The sequence below is a fragment of the Equus quagga genome, chromosome 2, assembly GCF_021613505.1.
Source record: "Equus quagga isolate Etosha38 chromosome 2, UCLA_HA_Equagga_1.0, whole genome shotgun sequence".
Taxonomy (NCBI): domain Eukaryota; kingdom Metazoa; phylum Chordata; class Mammalia; order Perissodactyla; family Equidae; genus Equus; species Equus quagga.
This window is the reverse complement of record NC_060268.1, coordinates 39,504,761-39,532,344: the sequence shown is the minus strand read 5'-3', so window position 1 is coordinate 39,532,344 and position 27,584 is coordinate 39,504,761. Positions and strand designations below refer to the sequence as shown.

General features: G+C 39.1%; 1 protein-coding gene across 2 annotated transcripts in view; it reads right to left on the bottom strand.

Annotated features, from left to right (window-relative positions):
* Nucleotides 1-27,584, bottom strand: part of GANC (glucosidase alpha, neutral C) — a 79,813-nt gene that overhangs the window by 8,567 nt on the left and 43,662 nt on the right. For both annotated transcript variants that reach the window (XM_046649725.1, XM_046649733.1), the window contains exons 12-22: nt 25,479-25,605; nt 24,481-24,560; nt 17,816-17,959; nt 16,600-16,696; nt 12,970-13,071; nt 11,596-11,839; nt 10,110-10,174; nt 8,363-8,439; nt 4,734-4,808; nt 2,142-2,255; nt 801-913 (exon numbers count right to left, since the gene is read on the bottom strand). In XM_046649725.1, coding sequence (XP_046505681.1) covers nt 801-913; nt 2,142-2,255; nt 4,734-4,808; nt 8,363-8,439; nt 10,110-10,174; nt 11,596-11,839; nt 12,970-13,071; nt 16,600-16,696; nt 17,816-17,959; nt 24,481-24,560; nt 25,479-25,605 — 1,238 coding nt within the window. The remainder of the gene's footprint in view (nt 1-800; nt 914-2,141; nt 2,256-4,733; nt 4,809-8,362; nt 8,440-10,109; nt 10,175-11,595; nt 11,840-12,969; nt 13,072-16,599; nt 16,697-17,815; nt 17,960-24,480; nt 24,561-25,478; nt 25,606-27,584) is intronic.

Here is a 27,584-nt window from a genome sequence, read left to right as displayed (position 1 = left end):
CCTCTGGGTATATATCTGAAGGAAATACTATCTCGGAGAGATGTTTGCACCCCCATGTCCACTGCAGCATTATTCACAATAGCCAAGATATAGAAACAATCTAAGTGTCTGTCAAGGGATGAATGGATGAAGAAGACGTGGGATATATATACAATGGAATATTTTTCAGCCTTAAAAAAGATGGATATCCTGCCATTTGTGACAACATGAATGAATCTGGAGGGTATTGTGCTAAGTGAAATAAGCCAGAAAGATAAAGACAAATACTGCATGGCATCATTTATATATGAAATGTTAAAAAAAAAAAAGGTTGAACTCACAGAAACAGATTGTAGAATGATGGTTGCCAGGGGCTAGTGGGTGGGAGAAATGGGGAGACGCTGGTATAAAGGTACAAACTTTCAGTTATAAAATGAATAAGGTCTGAGGATCTAATGTATAACATGGTGACTATAGGTGATAATACATACTGTATAATTGAAATTCGCCAAGAGAGTAGAACTTAAGTATTCTCTCCAATAAAAAAAAAGGTAAATATGTAAGGCAAAGGATGTGTTAACTAATTTGGTGGGAATCCTTTTACAATGTATATGTATATTAAATCATCACATTGTACACTTTAAATATATTTTAATTTTATTTGTTAATTACACCTTAATGAAGCTGGAAAAAAAAGAAAAGAAAAATACTCCACAAATAACATTTAGCATTAATTTTTTAAAAGAAGACCTTAAAATGTCAGCTGTGCATTTGAGGATAACAAAAGGATAGCATAATTTATTTAAGAAAGCACACATTACCTGTTGATCAAAACACCTGAACAGAATGAAAACTTCCTGTGCAAGAATTGCTTCTGGTGGACGTATTGGAATGAATGGCCATCATCAAGATAGAATTCACCCACGGCAGAACCCTGGAGAATAAATCACAGATAGAGAGTGTGCTTATATAATAGCTTTCTAGGAAAAGAAAGTCACTTCCTAAAGAGAAATAATAGATTAAAAAGTTGTGAAAAATTATGTTAAACAATAGTTTAATAGTCAAGCTGTACAAAGTAGTTGTGCAAATATATACATTTGATACCCATTAGTGAAATAATATGAATAAGGAAGTCACATAAGAGGAGCACAAAGAGGCCATTTTGAAAGAAATTTTAACTATGAAGTATGGTCGGTGGCATAAGTGGCTTTCCTGAAAATACTATCCTACAACGTGACAACAGGTCAAGAAAAGTTCACAGAATGAAACTGAAGTTAAAAAAAATTAGTATTTGATGGATGAGATCAACTATCTTTAGAAGACTCTTCATCTAGAGAATGGTGTGTAGTTCCTACTTCCTTTTAGGAGGACCCCTTTTGCGAGTCAGACAATGTCACAGCACTCCATATGGCAGTTTACTGTTATCGACAGTGCTTGACGTGCTATGGATCTCGAGTCTCTTGTACTTCTTCCGTGGCCTCTCATGGGCCCCAGGCCCATAGTGTGGCTCAAGACGACATGTGTAAGTGAAACAGATAGAAAAGAAAGATGTAAGAAAAAGAAAGCTTAATTATTTTATAATATTTGCCTGAGAGTCAGAATTTGTGTTTGGTGCTGTATTTGGGCAAATGGATAGCAGAGGAATCTGCAATGGGCCTCACTGGCTCAAAAGATCTTTTCAAAAGGACAGATCAATTCTGGATCCTTCCAGGCTTTCCCCGAGGAGATTTTAGTTGTTTGAGCCATTTGATGAGAACAGAAGTCATTGTTTGGGGATGGTGTCCCTAAAATGTTGCATAGACAAAGTACCCTTTTACAGGAGATGGAGTTTCAGGGCTAATCCATGTGGCAGGCTGCCTGTGGCCCAATGAGCTTTTGGCCCAGTGGTAATCAGTGCCAAGCTAGAACACCAAGGGTCAGGATGCCCCACAGGAAATTTCTATCATTTCTAGTTCTCAGAGTCCCTTAAGAACAATTCCAGGAAAGTCAGACAAGCTGGACAATGGTTCAGAAATGATTCAAAACTTTGATTTCTAGATAAACATCAGAAGCACCTATCCACAGATGGGGTTCACCACCTTTATATATAGTCAAAAGGCTACCACTGTAAAGAGATAGAGTAGTAATAAGTGAGCTGTGTAAAGGTAACATTTTCCAAATACCTTAGTGCTTAGAGCCACCCGGAGTCCATATGGGGAATCAGTCATGCAGCCTGTGGACTTTCCTATAGTTGTCTTTATTGGCACTACACTTCCACCTCGTTGAAACACTGGTATCTGTAACAGAGCAACACTCTCAGGAAAGGAGTATTCATATAATGCAATTTCAAACTAGAAGTTGAAAATACTTCATTGTACAAGACTCACATTCTTTATAGGTATAGATTCAAAGGCAAAATAAATTTGTGAGCACAGAGATGGCAAATATGGGGGCCCTGGCATTAAAAGGAAAAGACTTCAAACACTAAAAAAGGGTCTGCTTTTTAATTATTAGGGAAACTTCTCACCCTTCATCCATTTATTATCTACTCTGCTTATCCTGTCAGTAGCCTTTCCTGTTTTGTATTTTTAATGTTCCTGTCACTATAATAAACACGTTTATTTCTAGGGCCTTGCTAAAAGAGTGAATTTTTCTGTCTGTGTAAACAGGCCCAGATGTGTGTGTACATGTGTATATAAAAGACGGCAGTTTGTTGGTTTGGGGGAGATGAGTTTTGTCCCTATTCAGTGTAGCTTATACCCTTCTTGCTCCCTGCTTCCCTGGATCACCAGGATGAGTGACTCAATTCTGAGGGTAAATCTGTGAAACTTCTGTTACAGAAGCCACCAAGGGCACTTTAAGTGACTCTAACAACAGGGATGTAGGCATAGCCCATACCTATGGGTCTTCTGGAATGGCATTCCCAGCAGGGAACGCTCAGTAGCTTTCCTCCGTGAGGAAGCTCCCTGGATCCCACGAGGACCGAACTTCGCTCTGAGTACTTCACGCTGAGTAAAGCGCAGGCAGGGAGAAGAGTACAAGAATATAAATGAGGTTGGGGGTGAGGGTGGAGTCGTGAAGATGTCCACCTCCTGCTTGACTCGCAGGTGGCAGCCAGAGGTAAGAAACATCCATCTCCCCACCTTCGTCAGCCGATTTCTTCTTCTTTTTTTTCTCTCTCAAAGAATGAGGGAGTAAGTTAGTATGGAATGGGCTCTGAAATGGGAGTCCAGCTGACCTGGGGGCTTGTCTCAGTTCTGCCACAGTCTAGCCACAACCCTGGACAAGCAATTTAACTTCTCTGAACCTCAGTTTCTTCACTTGCAAGCACGAACGATTAGAGCAAACGAATGTTAAGGTCTCTTCTGGATCTGAAAGTTGACATCTGAAATCATTTTCTTTATAACGGAGTTCATATGGCTGCTGACAATTCTAAAAAATAACATCAATATCTATTTACTAATCTTTACACTACTCAGGGCTTGAGGCAGTGGTTGTGATTCAGCTGCAGGAACAAACTTCCCTTCAGAAATTCAGTGTGGACGGGTCACTTGATTCTAACACCATAACTGACAGCATTCCCTTACACATGGAGGTCCAGGGTTACAATAAAAACTCAGGTTTTTTGACTTGGCCCTCTAGAAGGACACTCTGTACGGCCTGTGTAGTGAACACCATGTTTCTTCTCTGTTCTCAGTGCTATTACTTTTCTTAGACGTTCAAATGTAAACATATGGGGAAGAGTTGTTCTTCCTTGATGTTTCACACTGTGAAATCAGAGCGTATATTATTTTTATACTCCTTTTTCTCACATTTTAACAGCTTTATTGATGTAATTTACATGCCATACAATTCACCCATTTGAAGTGTACAATTAAATGATTTTTAGTATACTCAGAATCATGTAACTATCATTACAATCAATTTTATTTTTTTTTTGAGGAAGATTAGCCCTGAGCTAACTACTGCCAATCCTCCTCTTTTTGCTGAGGAAGACTGGCCCTGAGCTAACATCCGTGCCCATCTTCCTCTACTTTATATGTGGACGCCTACCACAGCATGGCATGCCAAGTGGTGCCATGTCCGCACCCAGGATCCAAACCAGCAAACCCTGGGCCACCAAGAAGTGGAATGTGTGAACTTAACCACTGTGCCACCGGGCTGGCCCCCATTACAATCAATTTTAAAACATCTTCATTGCCCCAAAAAGAAACCCTGTACCCATTAACAGTCACTCCCATGGCTCCCCAAACCCTCTCCCTGCCCCAGCCCCAGGCGATCACTAATCCACTTTCTCTCTCTCTACGTAGGTGTTATTATGCAGAACATTAACGTCCTTGCTTCTGTTGTGCATATGCATATGTTATGGACTGAATGTTTGTGTCCCTCCAAAATTCCTATGATGAAGCCCCGCCCACTACATGACTGTATTTGGAGACAGGGCCTTTACAGAGGTAATTAAGGTTAAATGAGATCCTAAGAGTGGGGCTCTAATCCAATAGGATTAGTGTCCTTATAAGAAGAGGCACAAGAGAGCCTACTCTCCCCCTCTGCCGCGTGAGGACACAGCAAGAAGGTGGCTGTCTATACACCAGGAAGGGTCCTCACCAGGAACCAAATTGGTTGGTACCTGGATCTGGGACTTCTAGCCTCCAGAACTGTGACAAAATAAATTTCTGTTGTATAAGCCACCCGGTCTATGATATTTTGTTATGGCAGCCAAAGGAGATTAGTATAGCACAATAGGTAAAAGTAACAGTCTGAAAATAACTTACAGTGTCCAAGTCTACTGGGATCTTCACAGTACATGCTCCTTCCCAACGAGTAAATGTCTTAGAGTCATACCAGACCTGAAAAGGAACAGACCCTAATGAAAAAGAGTATATGAGCAACTCTGCTCACAATTTCATTACTCAGTAAAACATCCATTTACTTGGATCTCAAATAACCAGAAAGTCAAAATAAGCATAATTTTAAAAAAATCTTGAGTAGAAGTTAGGAAGAACATATGCTTTTAAGAAGATCCCAAAGGACTAAGCTAGTACTGTGATGGATTAAGTTGACTAAAAGGCCATTCATCTGTCCATCCATTCATCCAAAAGTTATTTATTGAACAACCTACCATGTGCCCAGCACTACTGGGTACACATGAATGAACAGAAAGATACAGTTCCTGCCCTCATGGATTTCATAGTCCAGTTGGCTTACCCAAACTTAATGCATCTAGGAGTAAAAAAAAAAGATGATGGGAGAGAGAAAAAAACAACAATAAAGAAAAGCATACTGCAAGCAGATAAATTACAAATGAGGCAGAAGAAAAGGAAAGTGTCAGAGAGGACACAGATCTTGGAGAAGAACAAATGGAAACTTGGATTACTATTATAGTATCATTTTTTAACAGAGTACAATTCAAGGATGAGATTGAAACTCCTATCTGGGATCCCTGTCAATGGGGTTTAGTTGCTGAAGTACCAAAATGTTCTACAAAGTAATTTCATGGGATAAATCCTAAAGATACCATCAGAAACAGCATGAGAACAAAAACTTCTGTTTCTCTCTTCTAGCCCAGTATAATTTCTGTCAACCACAGAGTCTATTTTGCAAGTTCACCTCCTGGGATTACTACATCCTTTATATAGCTGGGCTGTTGAGTCTGTCACTGTCCTGCAGTGAATGTGAGAGGCCTATGACTTGACTTTGGTTAGCCACAGTGACCTCCTAATTCAACAGGACCAACCCCACCTTGTCATGATGGATTATCTTGGCTGGATTGAATTTGCTAATGTTTTGTCAAGGATTTCTGTGTCTGTGTTGATGAGGGATATTGTCTTAGCTTTCTTTTCTTGTAATGTCTTTCTTTGGCAAATTCCAGTAGCTTTAGATAAAAAGCTGGTGGGAATGAAAGGTAAAAAACTGACTCAAACAATATTTGGGGATTACCTGCCTACCATTTCCAGAACTAATTAGAATGAGAGATATAGGGTATGTGCTCTGGTACCATATACAAAGATCCCCAGCCTCGGGAGGGTATAACTGTACAAAACACCATGCAGATCAGACCTAGAGCTCAGTCACCAAGCTCCCTCACCCAGAAAGTACTTATTGAAGCCCTACTATGTGCCAGGAACCCATCTAGATACTAGGGATACAGCAGTGAACATAGATAAAAATCACTGACCTCAAGAAGCTAACATTCTAATGGGAGAGACAGATAATAAACAAAACATATAAGTAAGTATATAAAATGTTAAAGGTGGCACATTCTGTGGAAAAAAATAGAGGGTGAAGGCGGGCTGGACAGTACCGGGGCAGTGGGAATGGTTCATAACCTTAAACAGATGGTCAGAGAAGGCCTCACTGAGAAGGAGATATTCAAGCAAAGACCTGAAGGAGAGGGAATGGGCCATACAGAAATATGGGGAAGAGTGACAGTGACTTTAGACAGCCCCCTTGCACAGTGTGATGTGGTACTAGCCAGCGAGATAAAGGTCTGGAAAGAAACGGCTTGGATCTTCTACCCAGGGTTTGTGAAGATACAGTGAGAGAAACAATCACAGACTGTTCTGGGAAACAGTGCTGAAGGAGTATGTTTTATAGTCATGACAATGTGCTTGCACTGATGACAGGTCATTAACAAAAATTTATGGCTAAGTTGGAAAGGGAGCTAGTTCCTTTTAATGGGAGCCTACTGCTCTGTTAGAATCAACTTGAGAAACTCTCAGGAGAAATGCTTCGCAGGACAATTTGTTTAGCTGTTGTTGTTTGTAAGCTTTTTCTCAGGTTTCTACTTGGTAGGGGAACCTTCATAAAGAGCCCTCACCTTCAGAACTACAAATTACCAGAGAAACCAAGAGGAAAGAACATAATTCATGAACATTCTGGAGAAAAGCCTGGTTATTGTCATATCAAGAATGACAAACGTAGTGGGCTGAATGGTGGCTCCTTAAAAAGATGTATGCATGTCTGAATCCCTGGAAGGACTGAATATTACCTTCTATGGTAACAGATTTGACTAAATTAAGGATCTTGAGATAAGAACATTATCTAGGATTATCCAGGTGGGCCCTAAATGTCATCACAAGTGTCCTTATAAGAAAGAGACAGAGGGAGACAGAGACACACTGAGGAGAAGGCATTGTGAAGATGGAGGCGCATGTTGGAGTGATGCGGCTACAAACCAAGGAACGCCAAGGACTGCGGGCAGCCACCAGAAGCTAGGAGAGAGGCATGGAACAGATTCTCCTTCAGAGACTCCAGAAGGAACCAACCCTGCTGACACCTTGATTTCAGACTTCTGCCTCCAGAACTGTGAGAGAATAAATTTTTGTTGTTTTAAGCCACCGAGTTTGTGGTAATTTGTTACAGCAGCTTCAGGAAACGAATACAACAACCAAACGTAAAGCTGGATGGAGGGCGAACACTGGCACTGGATGTGGTTTCACACTGTTGCCACGGCAGTGCTTGATGGCACTGAGCAGCAAGCATGGCCTGGCTTAGCTACCTCACCACTTGCCCTGACAGTCCAGGAATATCTTCACATGGCAGTCCCACATCAGCTCAGGGTCCTTCACGGCTCTGCCCCCTGCCCGCTGAAGCCTGTGGCGATGCTCCAGTGCTCGAAGACTTTCTCCAGGATCTGTCTCCTTCCTGCTCTTCACTCTATACTCTCTTTCCCTGATCTGGTGCCCCAAAATTCTGCCCTGTCTCTTCTCCTGGCCCCTTTGGATATATTCTTGATCTGTCTCTGGAGGCTGCTCTTATCACCCATGGCTCTCTGCTCTGCAGTCCATGGGTTATTCCCACCCCTTATGTGTGCCCTTCCTGGGTTCAGTGGCCTGGGCTCCAGCAGGTCCAAGAAGATATTTCATAAAAGTAATAATAATCAATGTCAACAACCAATAAAAGAGCAGAGGAAGGCTGGAGGGGCACAGAGGAAAGTCACTGTTGTTACTTTTTACCCACTTTGGTGAGTGTCTGGAGGCCAGCTTTCAGTACCAAAACTCAGGATTCAGATAGAGCCAGAACCAAAGAGCAAAGTCTCTTCAAACTTATGTTTCCCTCCAGAGTTTGATACCTCATAGTAGAATGAAGATTTCTTCCTACCCAAAGCCTCAATGTGTTTACAAGGAGTCACTTATACAAGTCAAAATGTGAGGATAAAGAACCATTCTGATCCTCCTTGGTGTCATCACCTATTCATCTTTCTCCCTGCTCTTCCATTAAGTTTCTCGACCTCTGAGGCCAGTGGTCATGACTTACAAGAATCTTCAGTTGCTACAGTCATTTGGGCTGTCTTCACAACTACATGATGAAGAAATCTATTTGCTAATGGGTTAATTCATCAGAATGAAGGGACAAGATCTGAGACATATAAGATATGTGGCTGACTGTCATTTATTCTTACCTCATTTGATCCTGGCAGAAACACATCAACTACAGTGGCTTTTGGTTCTGTGACTGGATGAACCAACAAAGCACTTCCTGAAAAACGGAGAAGAAATAAAGCTGAGTATCATTATAAGAGGTCTGAAAACATCCTTCCCCTCTAATTGAGTGGTTTCAAAGACTACTCAACTGTGAACTTCTTGAAGATAGAGACCTTGGTGAGTTGAACCAATGATTCATCAGAGAGATGCATTGTTAGAAAGAAGACAAGTGCTCAAAGAGGTCACTGTATTATTACCTATCATGAGTCCATTTATGGCATATTAGGATAATAGGGAGGGACCCGGACACAGTCTATTACAGTCTCATCTTGTGCATGACTGCTAGTATTCCAGTAGTCTGAAAGCGCCATTGCGCCTCTCCAAGTGCTTCACTGTTTGCTCTAAGTGACGTTGAAGACGATGAGCCTACAACTGTTATCCAGAAGTGTGGTCAGCGTGGATGCTCAGACCCTCCTCCTTTGGGCAGTTATCATGGGGAAAGCTGTAATTCTCTTAAAGGCAATCTGGATTATTAATTTTGTTTTGACCTTGACATCACATGTATGTAAAATTCATCCATTTATGAATTCACTCTTTCATTCAATAAATATTTATAGAATTCCTACTGAGTGCCAGGCACTGTGCTAGTCTTTGGGAATATAGTGGCAAATATGGTGCTAGCCCTTATGGGGTTCACAGTCAGTAAAGACAGACATTAAACAAGTAATTACAAATTAATTAGAGTTAAGACAAATACCAAAAAAGACAAAAGTACAAAATGGAATGAAAGTTATTTAATAAGAAGGGTTGAATTTGACTATGGTAGGTGGAATTAGGTATTAGGAAGAAATTCTGGTCAGGGACATTTTCTCCAAAGAAGTAGCTATTTAAACTGAGACCTAAGGATGAGTGGAGACCTGAAGAGCTAGGTTTTTTACATTTTATATTTTCTCCTCTTTAGACACAGGATTCACCTTTTGGGCAACTCTCTGTGGAGCCTGGTTTCTTGAGCCCTACACCCAAGATGATAAACTTCCATGTTCTGGATTTGGTGGTGAACTTGTTAAAGAAGAGGCCAACAACAAAAAACAAAATCCTGTTTTTCATATGAAATAAGCTCTTCTGGGTCTTTACTATAACCATCTGGTCTTTTTTCTACTTCCCTGCCCTGTAGCGATATAAGGCTTAGGAGTGGACCCAAAACAAGAATCCCAGATTGTATCCACAAATAGAATGGATTTATATAAAGTTAACAATATTATGAGAAGTGCTACCCGACAACTATAGAATACAGCTATGATCCCACTAATACACTAAAAATCCTGGTGATAGAATTTCTTTTATTTTTATTTATTTAAAAAATTTTTTTTAAAGAGTAAACTTTTTTTTTTTTAAAGATTTTATTTCTCCTTTTTCTCCCAAAGCCCCCTGGTACATAGTTGTGTATTTTTAGTTGTGGGTCCTTCTAGTTGTGGCATGTGGCACGCTGCCTCAACATGGCCTGATGAGCGGTGCCATGTCTGCGCCCAGGATTCAAACCGGCAAAACCCTGGGCTGCTGAAGCGGAGCGCGCGCAAACTTAACCACTTGGCCACGGGGCCAGCCCCTCTTTTATTTTTTGGCTTTCTTGAGATTAGAGATTTTTTAGTGCTCTTACACTAGGAAATGTAACAAAAACATAATTACAGTATTTATTGTACCTATAATTAATCAAGAAATGCTCACCTAGCATGTATTCATCTTCCACACCAAAAGCCTCTAATGCATCAGGGAACTCTATCCACAGAGGCCTGAGGAAAGAAAAAAAAATTCTTGACTTCAACATCATTAAGTGTTTTATTATTACAATTCCATCACTTAAATTTTAGGCTTTATAACTATTCAAAGGAAACTGGAAAAAGCCAAAGAGCCAAGATTCTTTTCACATGATTCAAGATTTCATGAGCAATTGCTATGATTATTAAATATTTTTCTTATGTGAAAGAGCTATCTACTAGCTTAAATCTTCCAATGAGAGATTGCGAATTCTGGTACCTGCAATTTGTCCTTCTGATTGCTGAGCACTACTATTCTGACAGGCAGAATCAGAGTGTTGTGCAACTCCAAATGCCTAACACATTTGGTGTAAAACAAATTAAATGTTTGTAAAACCATATTTTACAATGATATAAAATCTATGCCATTTCATGCTGTCACTGCCTTTCATGCATCCTATATCATTACCTATTTAAATGAAAAAAAAAAAAGGGTTTTCTTGTTTTCAAGCTGGCAACATTTTTGGAGGGTTGAGAAACTGTTGTGTGGTTTTTTTTTTGTTTTATTGTTATTGTTGTACACAACTATCTAGGAGGTATTGGGGCTTATAAAAATAATAAAACTTTCAATATGTGTCTGGATATCAACTTAATGGTTCTCATAATTTTTTTCAATTTCATGAGGAAAAGATATTTTTTAATAAGAGAAACTTATTTTTAGCTTAATCACTAGCCGTTGTAATAATATATTCCTTTCCTACTAAATAGTAACAGAGGTCTCTACACCTGGCTGATGTCTAGAATCAACAGGGAGATTTCTAACAAACATAGATCCCCGGGACCTACTCGAGGAGATCCCAGTAGGATTGGAGGTGTGGCCTTGGAATCTGGATTTTTAAAAAGCTCCCCAGGGGATTCTAACCTGAGCCAGGAGTAGCAAGGGCTGATCTAGAAGTCTTGGCATACTACGTGTGTACTTGGTGTATCGTTCTCTAACCTAGAAAATTGGTTCTTCATGTCCTGCCATCAAAATAGAATCTGAATATAATTTACACACCAGAAAAACTGTTCACCTCAAGCCTGGAATGGGTTAGCCCTAAGGGTAAGATAGAGCCTAAGATGGCAGAATATGTTGTTCTTCATGAGAGGATGCTTGTGGGTTCAGTACTGAATGAATTCAGTTAGAAAGTCATTTCCTTTTTCTTTGAAAAATCTCTATTTCTGTCTCCTATCAAGTATTAACTCTTGAATCACAAAGTAGCAGGGGATCTAGCTTCTATCTTCTGTGATCTCCACTGCCTGACCGCTCACAGTTGGTGCTCAATAAGCTGACTGACTCTTCTTCACCTTTTCTTTTGAAATCACTGTGTAATTACTCATTCCCCAGGGGCTGAGGGGATCTTCTGGTATAGACATAGACTGGTTGCTGGGGCCTCTGACTGGTGAAGCCTATTTACCTCATGACGGGTTCAGAAGCAACGTGTGCATGGTAGAACAGAGAATACCAATAGGGTAGGAGGGTGTAGCGCTGTCTGATGGCTTCTCGGATGAGCCGGGTGTGTTCCTCTCCGAAGAGCCACGGTTCCCGTCGCTTGGTGTCCATAGTGGCGTGGCCACGGAAGAAGGGCTGGTAGGCTCCGGCCTGGTACCAACGCACTAGCAGCTCTGCGTCTGGGTTCCCGATGAAGCCACCTACATCAGCTGATGAGTCAGTCACAGAAAGACCGAGTGAGGCAACCAGGCTTCTAGCAAATTATGCACACAGGTCAAATAAGGCCTTGAAGACTGACAGGAGAAAGGTGCTGTCTGTGCACTCAAAATGACAGGATAAAACTGTGGCCTCAAATTAGGGAGCACATACTAAAAAACTCAGCCTCTTGGATCTGACAATACACTCTCTGAACATTCTTTTCTTGTCAAAAGGTCAGAGGTTTCACTGCAAGGTCAACATTTCTGTATGTTTTTGAACCCAGGTAACCTAGAAATTGCAAAATGTCTGCCTGATTCAGTGAGTCTGTGTTTAGGGGTGGGGTGGCGGGTTGGCAATTGAGTTCCTTTGAAACCAACATCTGAAGCAAGATAAAAATTACAGAAAGAACTAAAGACAAACAGATACTCAGAAGTTTAGGTAGGATTTCACGCCTAGCCTTTAAGCAGGATACATATTCTCTGTGTTGTATTTGGACCAATGCCATAAAAATCACATCTATCACAAAGTGAGATTAAGTTGCTTCTAGTCCTTCAGAAAACAAGGAGCAGCTGAACTGTACACGCTGAGCACCTTCCACACTGAGAGCGCTCAGAGCAGAGAATTATGAGGATTCGGGGAAGGCAGCCCATCAGAGAATCTAATTTTAACTAAATTTATCTCTCCCAAGAGCATATCTTTTTTTTCTTTCAACAGTTAAAATATATCACAGAATTTTAAACCTGCTGAGTAAAAAAGATTTCTGTAAGGCTGATTTCTGATTTGCTAAATTCTTTGTAGTTCTTCCCATTTTTCTCACTTTCAAGAAGAAAAGGTATGTTTCAGGGAGACACGTGGTTATCAGGAGCATCTACTGAGGTAGCAGAGAGAGGAGGGAAAGAAGCACTCTGGCTCCACTTCTGATGACTTTATTTCATGTCCTCAGTTCAGAGAAGACACAACAGCTCTGAAGCGTCCCTTTCACTCTCCTCTCTAATCTGTCCTCCTTCACTTTACTCATTTTCTCGTTCCCACGTTTATCCCCGCCCAAAACAGCCAATGAGAAGGGATTTGTGACCAGTTTTGACGAAAACATCCACACTTTTTATTTCCTCTCACGTCAAGCCTGAGCATATCACCTTACCTCCACAAAAAGAGATCCCAGTGACACTGAGAGTGAGCAACATAGGGATAGAAATTTTCAGGTAACTCCATTCTGCTGTGTTGTCGCCTGTCCACACAGCACCTTTGGTCACCAGTAACAAAATATTAAAAAAAAAAATAAAAAATCAGCCCATGCACTCAATTTCATATTCAGATTCCTTATTTGTAATAGACAAATTACTATAAAGGAAAACCTTTCTTTCTTACCTTAAAACATACAAATTCTGATTTTCTACAATGAAAATATATTAATTTTCTAATGTGAAAAAGTTGTTAAAATCCACAAAACATTTTGTGAAGATATTCTGAAATTGCACTTCTATTTGAAGTATAACAAGTCTAAGTTTAGAAGGAACATTTTTTAAAAATCAACGTTACTGAGATACAATTTACATACAATAAATGTACCTATTTGAAGTGAAGAGTTTGATGAGTTTCGAAAAATGTATATGCCCATGTAACCAGCACCATAAGCAGGGAAGAGAACATTTCCATTACTGCAAAAGTTCACGTGGGCTTCTTTGTAGTCAATAACCCCCCACTTTACCCAACCATTGATTTGATTTCTATGACTATAAATTAGTCTTTTCTAGAATTTCACATAAATGGAAACATAATATATACTATTTTGTGTTCTAAAATGTTCTATTTTGTGTTCTTTTTTCACTCAGCATAATATTGTTGTTTCCTCCTTTTTATTTGCTGAGTAGTACTCCATAGTATGGCTATATCACAAGTTATTTATCCACCTACCTATCGATGGACATTTGGATTCTTTCCAAGTTTTGGCTATTATGAATGAAGCTGCCATAAACATTTGTGTACAAATCTTTGTGTGACATATGTTTTCATTTGTCTTGGGTAAATACCTGGGAGTGGAATTGCTGGGTCTATGTTCAGCGTATGTTGAATACTTGAAGAAAATTTCAAACTGTTTAGCAAAGTGTTTGTACCACTTTCACATTCTCAATAAACGGGAGTTTCAGTTGTTCTATATCCTTGTCAACACTTGATGGTGTCAGTCTTTTTAATTCTAGCCACTCTAACAGGTGTGTAGTGGTGTCTCTCTGTGGTTTTAATTTGTATTTCCCTAATGACTAATGATCTGGAGCATCTTTTCACGTGTTTATTGATCATTCATATGTCTTCTTTTGTAAAGTGTCTATTCAAATCTTTTGCTCATTTTTCAAAGTAGGTTGTCTTTTTATTATTTAATTGTAAAAGTTCTTTAGGTATTCTGGATACAAGTCCTTTGACAGATATATATGTATATTACAAATATTTTCTCTCTGTGGCTTGACTTTCATTTTTTAAACAATATTTTTGAAAGGATAGAAGTTTTTAATTTTGATGAAGTCCAATTTAGCATTTTCTTTTATGGTTCATGCTTTTTGTGCTCTATCCAAGAAATCTTTGCCTATCTTAAAGTCACAAAGATTTTCTATGTTTTCTTCTAGAAGTTTTGTGTTTGTTTCAGCATTTATAATTTAGGGCTATATTTCATTTTGGGTTACTTTTTGTGTATACTGTTTGGTAAGGGTCGAGGGTTTTTTTCCTCCCCACATAGATACCCACTGTTCCAGCACCATTTATTGAAAAAACTCCTTTCTCCATTGAATTGTCTTGGCAACTTTGTTGCTAATTAATTGACCACATATCTGTTGGACTCTCTGCGGATTCTCTATTTTATCCCACTGATCTACTGCCTATTCCTCCCCTTGAAAAATTGCTCTATAATTTGAGAGCAATGGCACAGACCCTCTAGGGACGTCATAAAAGCAGGAGCAATAGCAATAGCTAACATTTAACAGGCCTTTACTGACCCAGGTGTTATGCTGCTTTGCTTGTATTAGCCCACTTACTCATCACAACAACCCTATCAGGTAACCACTATTTAACCTCATTTTACAGAGGAAGGAAACACGGCAAACAGTGGCTATTATAATGTACTCAGAGTCATCCAGTTACTAAGTTGTAGAGGCAGGATTTGAGCCTCAAAGCCAGTGCTCTTGTTCTCTGTACAGCTGACAAGAGTTTGTGAAGATAGACTATATGCCACTAAAGAGACCCATAAAAGTCTCATTTTACTAAATCTTGATTATTCCTGAAGCATTTTTGTCTATCTCCTACCAAAACAGGTTTGGTAGTTATTTTTGTTTTAATCTTCCATAGAAATTTTAGGCTGTCCTATGGCCAGCAAAGAAAAATATTTTCAAGAAACTGTTCTTTTTAAACAGTACTCTAAAAATTTCCCCTTGGCTTCAAATGAGATATGTATATATCCACATAATGATTTTGAAATCAACATGACAACATTCTCATCAAGAAAGAAGGTTCCTGTAAACATGCAGATATTTTCGTGTCTCATATGGTTGTTTAGTCAGAGATTCTGACTACTGATCTCAGCACAGGCATTCTCTGTAATGCCTCACTCGCCGCAGGGGGGCAAAGCTGACAGTTTCACACAGAGCCTTGAAGACTAGGCAGTGGGCCAATACTTAAGTAATCAAAGGTTACTTAGCATGCATATCTTCTGTTATCTTTTTTTTAACTGCTGCTTATAAATGCTTTCATTAAAAAATACTTTACGTTTTTTAGTGATTAAAAATGATACTCACAGAGAATTTGGAAAACAGAGATAGGTAAAAAGAAGAAAATTAAAATCACTCATAAGCACCAAGGAAGGTACTATACTTATTGATTTCCATTATTACCTACATATGTATATTTATTTTTTAACAAAATTGGGATAATATATAAACATTTAGGCATTTTGCTTTATTTAAATCTGTTTATCATAATGTTACAAACATTTTCTCATGCAATTAAGGCACTATTTTAAACAGCCTTATTATAGTCTATCATATGGATACATCATACTTCTATAACTATTTCCTTATTGCTACATATTTGGATTTTCCTTCCTTTTGGTTTCAAGGACTAATGCTGTGGTGAGCATCTCCATATAATCTTTGCCTGAGATAACAATATTTTGGCCTTCTCTGGAGTACCACGGGGGCTGGTTTTCAGGGGGAAGTAGGAGGCCTAATCACATCTGTGGTGTAGCACAGGCTAGATTCTTCAAATGGGGATCTAAGCTCCCAGTTATTTATTCAAGGCCGGGAGACTTAAAATAGCCTTCCTGCCACAAGGCGGTTAAGTTGAACTAGATCTGCATTAGCTACTAAGCTGGATCCAGTTACAGACGGCCCTGACCACAAGCAACAGCCAGGTCTATTTTAAGTCATACGGCTAAGTGGAGCAGGTGTTTGAAGGAATGTGTGAGAAGTATATCTTCCCTGGTTTTAATCAATCAAAGAGGCAGGATCCGAGATGACCATCACAGCAAACTGAGATATTCTGAAGTCATTTTCTCAACTAAGTGGCCATGCCTTCAGTGGGAAACAAGTAACTAAACTTTTTATTGGTTTATTCTTTCTCATAGGGCAAAATGCATACTTCAGGGCACATCACTCTCTACAATCTAGGGCACGCCCACCAGCTACTGAAAAGGAATGCATCAACACAGTAGCACCATACACCATAAATGGTCAGAAAGACAGGTTGCTAACTTGTGTTTTTAAGTCTGATCATATAAGCCATTCCTTACCATACTTTTGTGATCCAGCAAAGAAAGAACGTGTAAGAACAAAGGGTCTCTCCTTCCCTTTGGATCGTTGTATTAGTCCTTCTGCAGTAGCCATTTGCTACAAAGGCAAAGGAGAAAAATTTCAAAGAAATGATTGAATTAGGGCATTGTGCAGACATCCCCAATAAGCTATTTAACATGCAAAAAGTAAATAGTAGGTGCAAATGTGAAAGGGAAAATATTAAAATAAATCCTCAAATAATTTTCATGATGTAATGAAACTACTCTAAACTCCCCTCTTAAAAGAGTGGAAAAATTTCTCTGATTAAAATAGCAATGAAATAATGGTAAATAATAAGCTAGCAGTTATTTGGTGCTTACTATTACTAGGCATTTTGTGAGATTTTTCTCTTATAATCTATACAACAGCCTCTGAGATGGATAGGTTTCATTGATGAGAAAAGCTGAGATTCAGAGAGGTTAAGTGACTGGCCCTGGCCTACAAACAAAAATTCTCTAAAGTGTTTTGTAGTTATAGCAAGAGGCTGTTGGAGAAGTAAACACATACTATCTGAAAACTGGGCTATATCTAGCCAGCAGCTCCCACCGGGAATTACCAATTGGTGGGAGGGCCATAGAAACACAGTTCCATTCTGAAAATAACAAAGAGCCATGGATATAAATTAGGGTAAGTGACTGCCAAGTCTTTTGGATGTGACTGGCAAATGGAAAACAATTCTACCACCTTCTACTGAGAAGGTTAAGTAGTTAAGGAAGGCTTTCTACATTTAAAAAGTACATTTATTGAAATGGTATATCTGTGCTCTCGATCTTACTCCTTTCGTATGAATGTAAGACTTGCTGTATTTAGGCATTTGTGAAATTTCAAAACATTTGTTTTAATTTCCTTTGTTTATTATTTATACACTGCCTACTTCATTAAAAGTCTGAGGCAGTATTCAGTGCCATGTACGAATGGCTCCTGGCAAGGAAGATGTTTCTATGTTATCATTAATCTCACAATATCCTTAAAATTCAAGTTCATCATAGAAGGAAAAGAAGCAAAGGGAGAAATAATAAGTTTTATACCACTACAACCTGATAAGAATCATTGCAGTTATTAGAAAAGACACATAAAGAGAAATGAACAGTACAGTATAGCTATTATAAAGCAAACGACTTTCAGCCCAAAAGGCAGGGCACATGGGTCCAGTTGGCTTCTTTTTGGATGTCTTACATGATAAAAACCATAGATGTTGTGTAGTTCTCTGTGCTCCCAGTTGCCATGATGAATAGCATTCTTCTGCATAGTTAGCTCTGGCCCTCTAAAGACAGAGGGTTCGTTCATGTCATTCCATACGTAGAGGATGTCAGTAGATCCCTAGGAAACAAATCTTGGTCATGATAATACTCCTACAGTGACGATATTTTTTTTTTTTTATTAATGTTATGATAGATTACAACCTTGTGAGATTTCAGTTGTACATTTTTGTTAGTCATGTTGTGGGTACACCACTTCCCCCTCCGTACCCTCCCCCCACCCCCCCTTTTCCCTGGTAACCACCGATCAGATCTCCGTCTCAATATACTAATTTCCACCTATGAGTGGAGTCATATAGAGTTCGTCTTTCTCTGACTGACTTATTTCGCTTAACATAATGCCCTCGAGGTCCATCCACGTTGTTGTGAATGGGCCAATTTCGTCTTTTTTTTTGGCTGAGTAGTATTCCATTGTGTATATATACCACATCTTCTTTATCCAATCATCAGTTTCTGGGCATGTAGGCTGGTTTCACGTCTTGGCTATTGTAAATAATGCTGCGATGAACATAGGGGTGCAACGGACTCTTGAGATATCTGATATCAGGTTCTTAGGATAGATACCCAGTAATGGGATGGCTGGGTCATAGGGTATTTCTATTTTTAACTTTTTGAGAAATCTCCATACTGTTTTCCATAGTGGCTGTACCAGTTTGCATTCCCACCAACAGTGTATGAGGGTTCCTCTTTCTCCACAACCTCTCCAACATTTGTCGTTCTTGGTTTTGGATGTTTTTGCCAATCTAACGGGGGTAAGGTGATATCTTAGTGTAGTTTTGATTTGCATTTCCCTGATGATTAGCGATGATGAACATCTTTTCATGTGTCTATTGGCCATATTCATATCTTCTTTTGAGAAATGTCTGTTCATGTCCTCTGCCCATTTTTTGATCGGTTTGTTTGTTTTTTTGTTGTTAAGCAGTGTGAGTTCTTTGTATATTATGGAGATTAACCCTTTGTCGGATAAGTGGCTTGTAAATATTTTTTCCCAATTAGTGAGCTGTTTTTTTGTTTCAATTCTGTTTTCCCTTGCCTTGAAGAAGCTCTTTAGTCTGATGAAGTCCCATTTGTTTATTCTTTCTATTGTTTCCCTCAACTGAGGAGTTACAGTGTCCGAAAAGATTCTTTTGAAACTGATGTCAAAGAGTGTACTGCCTATATTCTCTTCCAAAAGACTTATTGTCTCAGGCCTAATCTTTAGGTCTTTGATCCATTTTCAGTTTATTTTGGTGTGTGGTGAAAAAGAATGGTCAATTTTCAATCTTTTGCATGTGGCTGTCCAGTTTTCCCAGCACCATTTGTTGAAGAGACTTTCTTTTCTCCATTGTAGGCCCTCTGCTCCTTTGTCGAAGATTAGCTGTCCATAGATGTGTGGTTTTATCTCTGGGCTTTCAATTCTGTTCCATTGATCTGTGGACCTGTTTTTGTACCAGTACCATGCTGTTTTGATCACTGTAGCTTTGTAGTATGTTTTGAAATCGGGGATTGTGATTCCGCCGGCTTTGTTTTTCTTGCTCAGGATTGCTTTAGCAATTCGCGGTCTTTTGTTCCCCCATATGAATTTTAGGATTGTTTGTTCAATTTCTGTGAAGAATGTTCTTGGGATTCTGATTGGGATAGCATTGAATCTGTATATTGCTTTAGGTAGTATGGACATTTTAACTATGTTTATTCTTCCAATCCACGTGCAAGGAATGTTTTTCCATCTCTTTATGTCATCGCCTATTTCTTTCAAGAAAGTCTTGTAGTTTTCATTGTATAGATCCTTCACTTCCTTGGTTAAGTTTATCCCAAGGTATTTTATTCTTTTCGTTGCGATTGTGAATGGGATAGAGTTCTTGAGTTCTTTTTCTGTTAGTTTATTGTTAGTGTATAGAAATGCTACTGATTTATGCACGTTAATTTTATACCCTGCTACTTTGCTGTAGTTGTTGATTATTTCTAATAGTTTTTCTGTGGATTCTTTGGGGTTTTCTATGTATAGGATCATGTCGTCTGCAAACAACGAGAGTTTTACTTCTTCGTTACCTATTTGGATTCCTTTTATTTCTTTTTCCTGCCAAATTGCTCTGGCCAGCACCTCCAGTACTATGTTGAATAGGAGTGGTGAAAGTGGGCACTCTTGTCTTGTTCCTGTCCTCAGAGGGATGGCTTTCAGCTTTTGTTCATTGAGTATGATGTTGGCTGTGGGTCTATCATATATGGCCTTTATTATGTTGAGGTACTTTCCTTCTATACCCATTTTACTGAGGGTTTTTATCATAAATGGGTGTTGGATCTTGTCGAATGCTTTCTCTGCATCTATTGAGATGATCATGTGGTTTTTGTTTTTCATTTTGTTGATGTAGTGTATCACGTTGATTGACTTGCGGATGTTGAACCATCCCTGTGTCCCTGATATAAATCCCACTTGATCATGGTGTATAATCTTTTTGATGTATTGCTGTAATCGGTTTGCCAAAATTTTGTTGAGGATTTTTGCATCTATGTTCATCAGTGATATCGGCCTGTAGTTCTCCTTCTTTGTGTTGTCCTTGTCAGGTTTGGGGATCAGAGTGATGTTGGCTTCATAGAATGTGTTAGGGAGTTCTCCATCTTTCTCAATTTTCTGGAACAGTTTGAGGAGAATAGGTATTAAGTCTTCTTTGAATGTTTGGTAGAATTCTCCAGAGAAGCCGTCTGGTCCTGGACTCTTGTTTTTGGGGAGGTTTTTGATTACCGTTTCTATTTCCTTACTTGTGATTGGTCTATTCAGATTCTCCATTTCTTCCTGATTCAGTTTGGGGAGATTGTAGGAGTCTAGGAATTTGTCCATTTCTTCCAGGTTGTTCAATTTGTTGGCATATAGTTTTTCATAGTATTCTCTTATGATCTCTTGTATTTCATTGGTATCTGTTGTGATTTCTCCTCTGTCATTCCTGATTTTATTAATTTGCGATTTCTCTCTTCTTTTCTTGGTGAGTCTGGCTAGGGGTTTGTCAATTTTGTTAATTCTTTAGAAGAACCAACTCTTTGTTTCATTGATCCTTTCTATTGTCTTTTTTGTTTCAATATCGTTTATTTCTGCTCTTATTTTTATTATTTCCCTCCTTCTACTGACTCTGGGCTTTGTTTGTTCTTCTTTTTCTAGTTCTGTTAGGTGTCGTTTGAGGTTGCTTACGTGAGCTTTTTCTTGTTTAGTGAGGTGAGCCTGTATTGCAATGAATTTCCCTCTTAGGACTGCTTTTGCTGCATCCCAAATGATTTGGTATGTCGTGTTCTCATTTTCATTTGTCTCCAGATAATATTTGATTTCTTCTTTAATTTCTTCAATGATCCATTGTTTGTTGAGAAGCGTGTTGTTTAGTCTCCACATTTTTGCACCTTTCTCTGCTTTTTTCTTGTAGCTGATTCTAGTTTAATAGCGTTATGATCAGAAAAGATGCTTGATATTATTTCAACTCTCTTGTATTTATTGATGTTTGCTTTGGTTCCCAAAATATGGTCAATCCTTGAGAATGTTCCATGTGCACTTGAGAAGAACGTGTAACCTGCTGTTTTTGGATGAAGTGTTCTATATATATCTATTAAGTCCACCTGGTCTAATTTTTCATTTAATTCTATTATTTCCTTGTTGATTTTCTGTCTGGATGTTCTGTCCATTGGTGTTAATGGTGTGTTGAGGTCCCCTACTATTATTGTATTGTTGTTGATGTCTTCTTTTAGTTCTATTAAGAGTTGCTTTACAAATTTTGGTGCTCCTGTGTTGGGTGCGTATATATTTATAAGTGTTATGTCTTCTTGGTGGAGAGTCCCTTTTATCATTATATACTGTCCCTCTTTATCTTTCTTTATCTGTTTTGCTTTGAAATCTACCTTGTCTGATATTAGTATAGCGACACCTGCTTTCTTTTGTTCATTATTAGCTTGGAGTATTGTTCTCCATCCCTTGACTCTGAGTCTGTGTTTGTCTTTGGGGCTGAGGTGTGTTTCCTGGAGGCAGCATATTGTTGGATCTTGTTCTTTGATCCATCCTGCCTCTCTGTGTCTTTCGATTGGGGAGTTCAATCCATTTACATTTAGAGTGATTATTGAGACGTGGGGGCCTACCACTCCCATTTTGTGTCTTGTTTTCCGGTTTTCTTCAGTTTCCTTTGTTTCTCGTCCCATGGTTTAATCTGTTCTGATGTAGAGCTGCTACTCTCTGTTGTTGTCCTTCTACTTATCTCCTCTGCTCTTGGTTTTGTAGCCCCTTTCCTTTTTTGGATTTTTCAGGAATGAGGGTTTTCCTGAGGATTTCCTGAAGAGGAGGTTTTGTGGCAATGAACTCCCTTAATTTTTGTTTATCTGGGAAAGTTTTTATTTCTCCATCGTATTTGAAGGATATTTTCGCTGGGTAGAGAATTCTCGGCTGTAGATTTTTGTCCTTCAGATTTTTGAATATATCATTCCACTCTCTTCTAGCCTGTAAAGTTTCTGCTGAGAAATCTGCTGATAGCCTGATGGGGGTTCCTTTGTAGGTTAGTTTCTTTTGCCTGGCTGTCCTTAATATTTTCTCCTTGTCGTTGACTTTTGCTAGCTTCACTACTATATGCCGTGGAGTTGGTCTTCTTGCATTGATAAAGTTTGGAGATCTATTGGCTTCTGTCACCTGAAGATCCATCTCCCTCACCAGATTTGGGAAGTTCTCAGCCACTATTTCTTTGAATAGGTTTTCTGCCCCTTTCTCCTTCTCTTCTCCCTCTGGTATACCTATAATCCTTACGTTGCATCTCCTAATTGTGCCTACAGTGACGATATTAATATGATAGTGCCCCTATTCCTCTTTCCTACTCCATTTAATTTACTTATTTATTATGTTTATCATCTATGCTAAATCATCTGCTGGAATAAAAGCTCCACAGGCAGGGAATTTTGTCTATTCTGTTCACTGACAAATCCTTAACACCTAGAACAGTACTAGAACTGCAGAAGGTTCTCAATAAGTATTTGTTGATGAATGAAAGAATGCTGTGCTGCATTGTCTGTGAAATACATATTGCCCAGCAAGTCCACGCCGAGACGTACCCTGGAAAACCCCTACAGGAAGGGTTGTGAATATTCACAATTAGGCTTCATATCATCTATCATTTGCTCCAGCTCTTAACTAAGGGCAATTACAGCCGTCTGTGATAAGATTCTGCCTTCCCTCTAATACTTTGAAGGATCTGACAGCTAAGATACCTGTTTGTTAGCAGGATCTATAGTTTGTGTTCTACACAGCACTGTTCAATGTTGAGTGGGAAGGGGCAGCTGAGTCATCTGGCTAACAGGGTGTTACAATCCCTTCATAGACTCCCTGGTCTCTCAGCCTTTGACTCAATAGCTACAATGACAGGGAGTCCCTCAGGCAGCCCATTCCATTATTTTCGGAAAGTCCTGCTCCTTGTAACATCCTCTCACAGGGCCTAGCTTGCCTTCTGGGATACCACAGAATACTCTAATGCCTCACCCGCATGACAGTCTTTCAAATGGCTGGAGGGGTTTACATTTTCTTTTGACTCTTTACCTTCAACTATTTCTAAACGAGTATACCTCAATGAACAAGGCTATATGGTTTCCAAATATTTAACTACTTTGACTGTCCTTCTTTAGCATCCTTTAAGGGAGGGGTTGGCAAACTTTTCCTGAAAAGGGCAAGACAGTAAATATTTTCAACTTTGCAGGCCATAAGGCCTCTCTTTCCATAATTCAACTCTGCTACAGTAGTGTGAAAACAGCCATAGACGATAGGGAAATGAACGAGCATGGCCAGATTTGGCCAAGTGTTGTTTACCCAGCTCCAACGTGTTTTCTGTGTCCTAATATATGATGCTCAGAAACTAGAGTTTAGTGATTAAGAGCTAGGCTTGGGAGACAGACAGACCTGAGTTCAAATCTTGGGTACATCACTTACTAGATGGGTGAACTTAGCAGGTTTTTAAACACATGTGTGCCTCAATTTCCTCATCTGTGGGATTAGAGTTAATTATGGGTCCAACTTCAGAGGGTTATTGTGAAGATAAAATGGCATAATGTACATAAAGTGCTAACACAATGCTTGCCACATAGCAAATAGTCCATTTATATTAGGCATCATTATGATCATCATCATAATTAGTTGAAAACAGTTCTCTAGATGTGGCCTCTCCAGTTCTCTCTGTGGTTCTTGTAAGATTTTAAGAATTGATTTATTATTATACCTTACTTTTAATGTCACGTTATACTTTGCAAGATATTTTCACATATATCATCATCTTTAAATAATAGCAACAGAATACTATTTTATATAAAAATTTATATACCAATTTGAAAATATAATAAATCTCTATTCTTAAGTACTTTGACATATCATAGAGTATATTATAATAGAAGTCCAAATCACAGCTTTTGTGCATTTGGTAATACACACGGCACCTCTCCCAGCACCACCAAAGTCTGTAATGCGGTTGCCATCCCTCCTTTTCATACAAGTATTACTTATCAAGAGCTACTCGATGAAGCAGACCAGTTCTATTCAATCACTTTTTTTCCTTCTTTCATCTTTCCAAGTAACTAGGAAAGAGCAAAAGAATAAAAACAAACCTGATAAGCAGAGAAAGCAAAAAGACCTGAATACCACTCTCTGACTTTGGGATTGGTGAAATCCAGGTAAGAGGAGAGACCTGTAGGGGCAGAAGAGTAGACAACCTGTTAGGAACACTGGTCTTCATGATAAGATGTGTCATAAAGAACAATATCAGATGTGAAAGCTGGGTAATCAAATGGGCACCTTACATCAAAAGTGAAAAATAGCTGATACAGAGGCATGGTCTGGTGAGCTGCAAATGAAGGCAATGCTGGACTCTAGTGACAATCACCAGAACTTTCAACCTCAGAGGCCCAGGGGAATGCCAACGAACAAGCATCAGGATGGAGCCTGTCTCTTGCTAATGGCCTAAGGTAGTCCAGGTAAGGATGGCAGATATCCTGGAGTGACCCCTCTGTTCTTAAAGAGAACAGAGGAGTGTTAATAAGTGGTATAAGGGGGAAAAGGAATGCATGAAAAAGGTTTCTTTACAGTGCATGGATTTGTGATAGAGTCCTATGATATGATAGAGAGGTGATTCTCTTTTGTCCTTGAGGAGTTTCTACCAAAGTTTTAAACTAATAATTTCTGAAATGAAGAATTCATAGTTGCCAGAGGCAGCTGAGGTCACTCATGAAAGGCCGGGAAGTCAAAACTGTGGGCTAACAGGGCCAAGAGGAATCCCAGGGAGAGGGGCTGCATGACCCTTTTTCTTTCTTTCTCCTCCTGTCCTTTTCTCATTCCCTGGCTTTTTATTTTATTTTTCTTTGCTTAGAGAAATAGCATGCCACTGATGTCTGCTTGTTTGTTTATTTTTTCTTCATTTATTGACTGATAACTGTATACAAAGCACATGTACCAAGTGTTCTGAAAGATACAAAAGAAAGTAATACCATCTCTTCCTTAAAGGTGCTTACAATGTAGCAAGAGACATCTACAAGAAAGGAGTGTGACAGCCATGTGATCTTCTTTAATTAGGACTAAACAAGTATAAATGTATAAAGTGATATCTTACCAGGCCAGCACACCCCTTCAAAGTCTCCCCCTTCATGATTCCTCACGAAGAAGCCCTGTTCTTTAGCTTTGGCATACACTGAGTAGTCAAGATCAACCTTGATGTGGGGGTCACTGATGACCACAAGCTGTCAGGACATAAAGGTTTGAAGATCTCATCAGTTTCATATAAGCTATATGTTCATTCTTATGTTTTCATCATAGTTTGGGGGTTCAAATTTTACTCAGAAACAACTACTATTGGTATGAAAATATTTCACACACCAGTAAAACCCTATAACCTTTCATGTGCTTATGGAAATATAAATTGATATTAAAACAGGCCAATGCTCTGTTATAACTATTGCTGTCCAGCCAATACATGTTAAGACAGCATTTATTAAGCTTCTATCTGTCCATGGTGCTGGATGCTATACATAAAGGATTGAGTTGGCAAGGTCCCTGCTCCCTAGACATCTGGAGGCTAAGATGACACTGACAACAGCAAACATTAAAGAAAACAAGAGAATAGCATGGTTAAAAAAACCCTCCAAAACCCAACAGTACAGACATATTTAGGAAGGAGGTTTGAGAAAAGCTGTGATCACAGCTCCATGTCTCTAGTATCTCTCCCTGCTTTCTAATACCATCACTTCCACCCAGTCTAGCGCCTCGAAACCACTTCATTTGTCTAGAACAACCTTCTAATCACCCTTCCTCATATCTATTCAAATCTATTCTACATGCTAGGGTTTAATTCTCCATTGCTCAAAAACTTTAAAAAATGTCTTAATTGTGGTAAACTATACATAACATAAAATTTACCATCTTAACCAATTCTAAGTGTACACTTCAGTAGTGTTAAGTACATTCACATTGTCGTACAATGTCCAGAACTCTTTTCATCTTGCAAAACTGAAACTCTATATTCATTAAACAACAATTCTCCATTCCCTCCTCCCCATACTCCCCAGCAACCACCATCCTTCTTTCTGTCTATGATTTTGACTATTTTAGGTATTACAGATTAGTGAAATCATATAGCATTTGTCTTTTTATGACTGGCTTGTTTCACTTAGCATAATGTCCTCAAGGTTCAGCCATGTATATCAGCATGTATCAGAATTTCCTTACTTTTGAAGGCTGAATAATATTCCATTGTATGTATATAACATGTTTTGTTTATCTATTCATCTGTTGATGGACACTTGGGTTGCTTCCACCTTTTGGCTGTTGTGAATAATGCTGATATGAACGTGGATGTACAAATTTCTGCTCAAGTCCCTGCTTTCAGTTCCTCTGGGTATATACCCATAAGTGGGATTGCTGGATTACATGGTAAATTTATTTTCAATTTTTCGAGGGACCACCATACTGTTTTCCATAGTGGCTGCACCATTTTACATTCCCACTAACAGTGTACCAGGGTTCCAATTTCTCCACATCCTCACCAACACTTGTTATTTTGATTTTTTTTTGCTCAGGAAGATTGCCTTGAGCTAACATCTGTGCCAAACCTCCTCTATTTTGTATGTGGGTCACTGCCCAAGCAGTGTAGGTCCACACCTGGGATCTGAACCTGCAAACTCAGGCCGCCAAAGTGGAACATGCCAAACTTACCCACTAAGCCACAGGGCTGGCCCCTATTTTTTGTTTTTTGATAGTATCCATCTTAGTGGTATGAAGTGGTATGTCATTGTGGTTTTGATTTGCATTTCCCTAATGATTAGGGATGCTAAGCATCTTTTCATGTGCTTGTTGGCTATTTGTATATCCTCTTTGAAGAAATGTCTATCAAGTCCTTTTCCCAATTTTTAACCAGGTTGTTTGTTTTTTGGTTGTTGAGTTGTAGTTCTTTATATGTAAAGTTACTGTGCAGTAACTCCTTATTCAAAAACGTTTAATGTCTCCAAATGCATACAAAGCAGCCTAAGTAAGGTCAGATTCCCCACTACTCAAACCTTGCACATGCCTTGTCTGCCTGTCAAACCAGCCTGTGCACTGCCTTCCAAACACCACTGGGTGCGCCCGCCTCTGGCTGCACTGCCTTCTCCCTCCTCCCCTCTTCTCCACTGGTTAGAGACTCACCCTTCAGGGCTCATCTAAAACACACAAGCCCTGCTTGAGT